This window comes from Salvelinus namaycush, chromosome 28, assembly GCF_016432855.1.
Source record: "Salvelinus namaycush isolate Seneca chromosome 28, SaNama_1.0, whole genome shotgun sequence".
Classification (NCBI taxonomy): domain Eukaryota; kingdom Metazoa; phylum Chordata; class Actinopteri; order Salmoniformes; family Salmonidae; genus Salvelinus; species Salvelinus namaycush.
Window position 1 is genome coordinate 7,623,052 of NC_052334.1, and position 10,252 is coordinate 7,633,303.

At 39.3% G+C, this 10,252-nt stretch overlaps 1 protein-coding gene across 2 annotated transcripts in view; it reads left to right on the plus strand.

The window, feature by feature from the left end:
- smc6 (structural maintenance of chromosomes 6) overlaps positions 1-10,005 on the plus strand; it is a 29,147-nt gene extending 19,142 nt beyond the window's left edge. Inside the window, exons 21-27 of one of the 2 annotated variants that reach the window (XM_038967399.1) lie at positions 182-319; positions 1,285-1,430; positions 3,436-3,561; positions 3,836-3,941; positions 4,265-4,417; positions 8,348-8,445; positions 8,576-10,005. In XM_038967399.1, the coding sequence (XP_038823327.1) occupies positions 182-319; positions 1,285-1,430; positions 3,436-3,561; positions 3,836-3,941; positions 4,265-4,417; positions 8,348-8,445; positions 8,576-8,666 (858 nt within the window). In that variant the 3' untranslated portion in view covers positions 8,667-10,005. Of the gene's footprint in view, positions 1-181; positions 320-1,284; positions 1,431-3,435; positions 3,562-3,835; positions 3,942-4,264; positions 4,418-8,347; positions 8,446-8,575 lie in introns of those variants that run through there. The other variant, XM_038967400.1, reaches the window with a different exon arrangement.
- The last annotated feature ends 247 nt before the right edge of the window (positions 10,006-10,252 follow it).

Consider the following 10,252-nt stretch of genomic DNA (forward strand, 5'->3'; position numbering starts at 1 on the left):
GGCGTGCCTGATGCTGTAAAGATGAAAGCGCTTAATAATGCCACTTGACAGACACTTTTATCCAGAGTAACTTTAATCGTTGAAATGGTACCTAATGAAATTGGAGTTATTTGGTACAAACACAAACTGTTTGTGATGACGTTGTGCTTTGTGTGTTATTGTTTTGTTCTTGACTGACCAGGAGGAACAGGGTAAGGCTGAAGCACAGTGCAGTAAACTGGAACGAAGCCTGAAGATCTTAGAGAAGAAACTCAAGGATCATCAGGACAACATGCAGGCTATGAGAAGTGATCTGGCTCTGAAAGAAGAGGAGGTCACAGTAAGAGATAATATTTGTCCCAATGTTGGAATCAACCCTAGTGCTGAGCGATTAACCAAAATGTAAATAATAATAATTCAACAACTAATTAACCAACGTCGGTTCAATTATTTGAATTCCATGTAGTATATTTTTTCATATCGTAATCGTGAAGGGATCTAGAGAGCAGCTGTTGCTTAGCGACGTATCGTGAAGGGATCTAGAGAGCAGCTGTTGCTTAGCGACGTATCGTGAAGGGATCTAGAGAGCAGCTGTTGCTTAGCGACGTATCGTGATCGTGAGGTGATATAGAGAGCAGATGTTGTTTAAAGACTTATCGTGATGTGATATAGGGAGCAGCTGTTGCTTAGCGACGCATCGTGATGTAAGGGGTTTTAGAGAGCAGCTGTTGCTTAGTGACGTATTGTGATCGTGAGGGGACATAGAGAGCAGCTGTTGCTTAGCGACGTTTCGTGATCATGAGGGGATCTAGAGAGCAGCTGTTGCTTAGATAATGTATTTTCAGGTAGTGATATGCTAAGTGATTGATAGCTGGTCTTCAGCAGTCATAAAATGATGCTTTATTTACTTTGAAGAACTACAAAATAGTGATTTAGTCAGACAGGATATACATCAGCTCTATAGAGATGAGATAATGACTTGGAATTAAATAATAGTCATAAAACAAATGTAGCCTAATATACACACTACCATCATGGAACTTTTGTTGTTTTATTTTGTGTTACAGCATTCAACCCAAATAATCTAACCGAAATAGAACCGACCTCAAAAAACACAAATCAACCCATATATGGATATTTATTGGTGAATTATATAAGATGAATTTAAATTATTGCATTCATTTTCTTTTTGTCATCCTGCATGTTATTTTGCTAAATAAAAAACAATGATGGGGCCAAATTGTGCAAAATGAAATGAACATACTGTAAATGGCAGTTGTTAATCTGTTTATCAACTGTTGACAGGAATTTGTGGCCAAAGCCAAAGAGATCAGCCCAGAGCGCCAACAGGTAGATCGCAGCGCCAGGAGTATTGATGTGGAGATCACGAGGTTACGGAGGAAGATCAGCGTTCAGGAGAGTAGCCATGGAGACCACGAGCAGGTGGTTAGGTAGGGTACTCCATCAGTACATATCCAAACGGCATGAATATTTCATTAAACATTGCTCATTTAACTGTCTGTCGTCTTGTAATGTTTCATCTCTCGTGGACAGATGAGGTAAACACCAAATTAGGCAAGATTTTAGTTCTGCGTTATGGAGATTGTGATGTTAGACATTTCTGCCTGCTCCCACATGCTGTACCTACTGTGTCAAGGCATTTTGAAAATATTACTTTTCAAGGCCAATACTGTACATTTCTTTTGTATATACAGTTGAAGTCGGAAGTTTACATACACCTTAGCCAAATACATTTAAACTCAGTTTTTCACAATTCCTGACATTTAATCCTAGTAAAAATTCTCTGTCTTAGGTCAGTTAGGATCACCACTTTATTTTAAGAATGTGAAATGTCAGAATAATAGTAGAGAGAACGATTTATTTCAGCTTTTATTTCTTTCATAACATTCCCAGTGGGTCAGAAGTTTACATACACTCAATTAGTATTTGGTAGCGTTGCCTTTAAATTGTTTATCTTCGGTCAAACGTTTCGGGTAGCCTTCCACAAGCTTCCCACAATAAGTTGGGTGAATTTTGGCCCATTCCTCCTGACAGAGCTGGTGTAACTGAGTCAGGTTTGTAGGCCTCCTTGCCTGCACACGCTTTTTCAGTTCTGCCCACAAATGTTCTATAGGATTGAGGTCAGGCTTTGTGATGGCCACTCCAATACCTTGACTTTGTTGTTCTTTAGCCATTTTGTCACAACTTTGGAAGTATGCTTAGGGTCATTGTCCATTTGGAAGACCCATTTGCGTCCAAGCTTTAACTTCCTGACTGATGTCTTGAGATGTTGCTTCAATATATCCACATAATTTCCCCTCATGATGCCATCTATTTTGTGAAGTGCACCAGTCCCTCCTGCAGCAAAGCACCCCCAAAACATGATGCTGCCACCCCCATGCTTCACGGTTGGGATGGTGTTCTTCTGCTTGCAAGCCCCCCCCCCCCCTTTTTCCTCCAAACATAATGATGGTCATTATGGGCAAACAGTTCTATTTTTGTTTCATCAGACCAGAGGACATGTCTCCAAAAAGTAGGATCTTTGTCCCCATGTGCAGTCTATGGCGGTTTTGGAGCAGTGGCTTCTTCCTTGCTGAGCGGCCTTTCAGGTTATAGGACTTGTTTTACTGTGGAAATGGATCATTTTGTACCTGTTTCTTCCAGCATCTTCACACGGTTCTTTGCTGTTGTTCTGGGATTGATTTGCACTTTTCGCACCAAAGAACGTTCATCTCTAGGAGACAGAATGCGTCTCCTACCTGAGTGGAATGACAGCTTCGTGGTCCCATGGTGTTTATACTTGCGTACTATTGTTTGTACAGATGAACGTGGTACCTTCAGGCGTTTGGAAATTGCTCCCAAGGATGAACCAGACTTGTGGAGGTCAACAATTTGTATTCCTGAGGTCTTGGCTGATTTCTTTTGATTTTCCCATGATATCAAGCAGAGGCACTGAGTTTGAAGGTAGGCCTTGAAATACATCCACTCCAATTGACTCAAATGATGTCAATTAGCCTATCAGAAGCTTCTAAAGCCATGACATAATTTTCTGGAATTTTCCAAGCTGTTTAAAGGCACAGTCAACTTAGCGTATGTCAACTTCTGACCCATTGGAATTGTGATACAGTGAGTTATAAGTGAAATAATCTGTCTGTAAATAATTGTTGGAAGAATTACTTGTGTCATGCACAAAGTAGATGTCCTAACTGACTTCCCAAAACTATAGTTTGTTAAGAAGAAATTTGTGGAGTGGTTGAACACGAGTATTAATGACTCCAACCTAAGTTTATGTAAACTTCCGACTTCAACTGTATATATCTACAGAAATAAGACAGAAGCTGCTTCTGTTGTCTGTTTGTTAACAATAAATCTGGGGAGAGGTTGAAAAACGAGTTTTAATGACTCCAAATTAAGTCTGTAAACTTCCGACTTCAACTATCTTTGTCTCCTCACCAGAGAGTATGCAGAGGCCCTGGCTAACTACAGGGACAAATCAAACCAAGTGAGAGATCTGAAGAAGTTCATAGATCGTCTTGACAACATAATGTCCGACAGGCAGACCCGGTACAAAATAATGCGCAGGTAATTCGTGATCATTTGACGCATTTCATAAAGGACAATCCCGCTTTGAAAATGCTCATGACTGTTATTTATTTAAACCGCTCTAAACCCCCAAAATAATACTCTATGGCTCATTTCCCAGATACAGATTACGCTTAAGCCTGTACAAATGGATGATCTCCATTGAGCATGCTTTTTAGGACACGACTGGGCCTTTTAGTCCACAACTCGCCCTCTGAATACTAATTGTCGAATACCGTATGTTGAATATTCCCACACTCTTTTATGTACCTAGGTCCCTCTCTGTGAGATGCAAGTTATACTTTAATAATTTCCTGATAAAGATGAATTGCTGTGGGTCCATGATGTTTGATCACAACAGTGAGACCCTCTCCATCTCGGTATGTGTGCTAATCCTCATAGTTTTCAAATGGCCTCCGTAGCTTTTACATAACATAAAGTATCTGTATTCGTCAGAATCAATTTGACAAATACATTTTCATCATAATTGTTCAGTTCATTTATTTAGCTTTTTACAGGAATGTGTTTGGCATTCAAGAGGACTGCATTTAAGACCGCATTAAATCATCAGTATTTACAGACAACAGGACCCACATAACAACAACCAGATAAAACTAGACACTCAAGCTACGGGTGTGAACCCCAACTCAATGTGTCCTGTTGTCTGTCTGTACTCTCTAACCTCCTGGGCCTGTGTGTACAGGTGAAGCCGCCAGGCCGTGAGAACGACAGTATGAGTGACATGCGGTCTCTGTCTGGAGGAGAGAGATCCTTCTCTACAGTGTGTTTTATCCTCTCCCTCTGGGAGATCACTGAGTCCCCCTTCAGGTGCCTGGACGAGTTTGACGTCTACATGGTAAGACAGACCTACATGCATATGCTTGTTATTTACACACCTGGATTCACATAGTTAGTAAAATAGTATTTAATCAAAGTTCAAGTTAATGCTCATCTCCAAGACCTTAGTTTGAGCTGACGTGCTGATGAGACATTTTGAAATCGTTGAAGATTACAACTTCTATGACTAATTTAAAGGCCCAATGCAGTAATTTTTTTTATTCATATGAAATTATTTCTGGGTTACAACTAAGTACCTTAATGTAATACACTGAACAAAAATCTAAACTTAACATGCAACAATTTGAAAATATTTGACTGAGTTACATTTCATATAAGAAAATCAGTCAATTGAAATGAATTCATTAGGCCCTAATCTATGGATTTCACATGACTTGGAATACAGATATGCATCTGTTGGTCACAGATAACTTAACAAAAAAAAGGTAGGAGCATGGATCAGAAAACCAGTCCGTATATTGTGTGACCACCATTTGCCTCATGCAGCACGACACATCTCCTTCACATAGAGTTGATCAGGCTGTTCGCACAGCCATTGAAGAGGATTGGGAATGTTGTCACAATCCTCTTCAATGGCTGTGAGAAGTTGCTGGTTATGGGCGGGAACTGGAACACGCTGTCGTATACATCGATCCAGAGCATCCCAAGCATTCTCATTGGGTGACGTGTCTGGTGAGTATGTAGGCCATGGAAGTACTAGGACATTTTCAGTTTCCAGGTATTGTGTACAGATCCTTGCGACATGGGACAGTGCGTTATCGTGGTGATGGTGGCGAATGAATGGCACGACAATGGGCCTCAGGATCTCGTCATGGTATTTTTGTGCATTCAAATTGCGATCAATAAAATGAAATTGTGCTCGTTCTCTGTAGTTTATGCCTACCCATACCATAACCCCACTGCCACCATGAGGCACTCTGTTCACTATGTTGACACCAGCAAACCGCTCCCCCACACAACGCCATCTGCCAGGTACAGTTAAAGCTGGGATTCATCTGTGAGGAGCACACTTCTCCAGCGTGCCAGTGGCCATCGAAGGTGAGGATTTGCCCACTGAAGTCGGTTACGACACTGAACAGCAATCAGGTCAAGACCCTGGTGAGGACGACGAGCACGCAGATGAACTTCCCTGGGACAGTTTGTGCAGAAATTCTTTGGTTGTACAAACCCACAGTTTCATCAGCTGTCCTTGTGGCTGGTCTGACATTCCCACAGGTGAAGAAGCCAGATTTAGAGGTCGACCGATTATGATTTTTCAACGCCGATACCGATTAATCGGACAATTTTTATATATATATATATTTGTAATGATGACAATTACAACAATAATGAATGAACACTTTTATTTTAACTTAATATGATATATCAATAACATCTATTTAGTCTCAAATAAATAATGAAACATGTTCAATTTGGTTTAAATAATGCAAAAACAAAGTGTTGGAGAAGAAAGTAAAAGTGCAATATGTGCCTTGTAAAAAAGCTAACGTTTAAGTTCCTTGCTCAGAACATGAGAACATATGAAAGCTGGTGGTTCCTTTTAACATGAGTCTTCAATATTCCCAGGTAAGACGTTTTAGGTTGTAGTTATTATAGGAATTTTTCTCTCTATACCATTTGTATTTCATATACCTTTGACTATTGGATGTTCTTATAGGCACTATAGTATTGCCAGCCTAATCTCGGGAGTTGATAGGCTTGAAGTCATAAACAGCGCAATGCTTGAAGCACAGCGAAGAGCTGCTGGCAAATGCAGGAAAGTGCTGTTTGAATGAATGCTTACGAGCCTGCTGCTGCCTACCACCACTCAGTCAGACTGCTCTATCAAATATCAAAACATAGACTTAATTATAATATAATGACACACAGAAATACGAGCCTTAGGTCATTAATATGGTCAAATCCGGAAACAAAACGTTTATTCTTTCAGTGAAATACGGAACCAAGTCTAAATATTGCTGTTACATTGCACAACCTTCAATGTTATGTCATAATTATGTACAATTCTGTGAAATTAATTACGATCTTTGTTAGGAAGAAATGGTCTTCACACAGTTCACAACATATAGCCTGACTCTGCTTGCACAGAACGCAAGAGAAGTGACACAATTTCCCTAGTTAAAAGAAATTCATGTTAGCAGGCAATATTAACTAAATATGCAGGTTTAAAAATATATACTTGTGTATTGATTTTAAGAAAGACATTGATGTTTATGGTTAGGTACACATTGGTGCAACGACAGTGCTTTTTTCGCAAATGCGCTTGTTAAATTATCATCTGATTTGATGATAAATTAACAGGCACCCCATCGATTATATGCAACGCAGGACAAGCTAGATAAACTAGTAATATCATCAACCATGTGAGGTTAACTAGTGATTATGTTAAGATTGATTGTTTTTATTATATAAGTTGCTAGCTAGCATTAAACTTATCTTGGCTCCTTGCTGCACTCGCGTAACAGGTAGTCAGCCTGCCACGCAGTCTCCTCGTGGAGTGCAATGGAACCGTCCATAATCGGTGTCCAAAAACAACGATTACCGATTGTTATGATAACTTGAAACCGGCCCTAATTAATCGGCCATTCCAATTAATCGGTTGACCTCTAGTAGATGTCCTGGGCTGGCATAGTTGCACGTGGTCTGCAGTTTTGAGGCTGGTTGGCCGTACTGCCAAATTTTCTAAAACGACTTTGGAGGTGGCTTATGGTAGAGAAATAAACATTTCAATTCTCTGGCCACAGCTCTGGTGGGCATTCCTCCAGTCAGCATGCCAAATTTGTTTACATCCCTGTTAGTGAGCATTTCTTTACCAAAATAATTCATCCACCTAACAGGTGTGGCATATCAAGAAGCTAAATAAACAGCATGGTCATTGCACAGGTGCACCTTGTGCAGGGAACAATAAAAGGCCACTCAAAAATGTGCAGTTTTGTCACAACACAATGCCACAGATGTCTCAAGTTTTGAGGGAGCGTGCAATTGGCAGGTTGACTGAAGAAATATCCACTAGAGCTATTGTCAGATAATTGAATGTTTGTTTATCTTCCTTAAGCCGCTTCCGATGTCGTTTTAGAGAATTTGGCTTTATGTCCAACCAGCCTCACAACCGCATTTCATGTCTATGACGTTGTGTGAGTGAACGGGTTGCTGATGTCAACATTGTGAACAGAGTGCCCCGTAGGGTTATGGTATGGGCAGGCATAAACTACGGACAACGAGCACAATTTCATTTTATTGATCGCAATTTGAATGCACAAAAATACCATGACGAGATCCTGAGGCCCTCTTTTTTTACGGGACATTACATGACCAACAGTGTATGAACATCTGCTCATCAAACGTCTTATTCCAAAATCATGGGCAATAATTTGGCGTTGGTCCCCCCCTTTGCTGCTATAACAGCCTCCACTCTTCTGGGAAGGCTTTCCACTAGATGTTGGAACATTGCTGCGAAGAAAAGCTTCTATTCAGCCACAGGTATTAGTAAGGTCGGGCACTGATGTTGGGTGATAAGGCCTGGCTCGCAATCTGCATTCCAGTTCATCCCAAAGGTGTTCGATGGAGTTGAGGTCAGGGCGCTGTGCAGGCCATTCAAGTTCTTCCACACCGATCTCGGCAAGCTATTTCTGTATGGACCTCCCTTAGTGGACAGCTGAAAAGGGCTTTCCTCAAACGGTTGCCACAAAGTTGGAAGCACAGAATCGTCTAGAATGAACTGTAACTCAGTAAAATCTTTTAAATTATTGCATGTTGCATTCATATTTTTGTCAAGTATATTTTATTTGTTTTTATATCCTCTTTTGATCCCAGGAAGAGTAGCCGCTGCTTTGACAGCGGCTAATTGGGGATCCCAACAAAATAGTAAAATAGTAGGTCTTACTGAATCAACGCTGGAAAAAAATTGTCTCCAATTTGTTTTTCAAAGGACATGCACAATCGTCGTATCTCACTGGATCTCCTCCTGGAGCTGTCAGAACGGCAGCACCTTCGTCAGTTCTTCTTCATCACCCCCCTATCTACCAGGTAGGAGGAGATAGGAGGAGGACATTGTACATGTGTATATTGCCCTTATCCCTTATTGATCTTCAAATCAAATTTGAACACAGAACATTAAAGATGTGTTGTTGGTGATTCTCTCACTTTTTTCTTTCAGCAATTTGCCAAAAAGTGACCACATCAAGATACATCAGCTGCAGGATCCAGAGAGGGCAGGAGGACAGACAGGAGATGAAGACCTGGGGTAGTTGATAGATGTCAATTTGGTTAGTAAACCAAATTCCAATTTGTACTTCCGGAATTTAAATGGAGTTGACCCCAACCCTGATAGATGGTGGATTAGGCCATCGTCATGCCTAACAAGCCATTAGAACAGTGTGGGATTTTTAAACACATTCTATTAATTTTCGCTAGGAATGAATACGTAAGTCTCTCTGGGAGACTTAAGACTATGCTTTATTGTTGTGCGCTATGCAGACGGATGAATTATGAAGAATTCCCCCTATGATGCAGTATGTAGGCCTATATACTTTCATAGTGGCTGTGTGGATACATCTTTGTTGTATTGTCAACACCATTACTTTCACATATCTCTATGCATATTTTACATTTTCTACATATTAAAGCTGCAATATGTAAATGTTTTAGTGTGACCCAACCAAATTTGCTTAGAAATGTGTGTTATAGTTCTCATAGAAAGCAAGTCTAAGAAGTGACAGATCTGTTCTATGTGCGCTATGTCTATGCTTCTCGTTCTTAAGTTTTGTCTCTCTTACTTTCGGTTTTGTACACCAGCTTCAAATAGCTGAAAATACAATATTTTTGTTTTTGGAAACGATATTTCACAGCTGTTTTTAGATGGTACAATGATTCTCTACACTATACTTGCTTGTTTTGTCACATAAACTGAAATTAGTCGACTATTCAAATTTTAGCAACCAGGAAATGGAGAGCGATTTTTGCATAGTGCATCTTTAATTGCTTGTAATTTAAATTCTGTAAATTTGTTTTTTGCAGATTTTTATTTTTTATTTTTTATTTTTCATCTTACTGTATGTGTACACTAGATGTAGATATCTTTTGACTTTGATTACAGTTAGTAATACACTGTATAATTTTGATACATTGGGAATTATGTTTTGTTTCATTCTTTGTTCAGAAACAATTTGCCCAACCCTGCTATTGATTTTATCTGCAATATTTTTAGGTTACTGTATTTGGTTTTTAACATATTTGAATGCTGATGATGTGCTTTAAACTACTGTCAACTGAAAGATGTTTTACGCATCCAATTTTTCTAACCTAATTTATATGTTAATTCTTGTTACAATAAAATGGATTAACAAATATTAGCTGATCCAACTGTCATTGGTTGTAATACATAATATTACAGACATTGGGGAAAATTAACAAATGGAAATACCTGTTTCTTAAATTAGAGAATCTTGAAAGATTCCAATAATTCACCTCGAACAACAACAACAAAATGCATATGTTTGGAACCTAACAGGTTGCTAAACAGCATCATTTTTTAAATGTTGGATAAGCAATCAAGGAAATATGTACCATTCTTGATTGCCTGGATAATAAATAGAATCACACTTACCAGACCATGCCTTTTGTAAAAGCCCATAGATGTTTATTTGATTGAGTTTCTTTAGTACTACATAAAGAATGTAACCATGTCATTTTGGGTGCAACACATGCAACATGTATAAAAAGAACAAAACTAACAAAATACACTTATCTTTTTTTAATTGGATTTTTCAAATTTAGTATAAACATTTACTTGACAAAGATTCTTGCCCATGGAGTTAGGATCACCGTGTTGTAC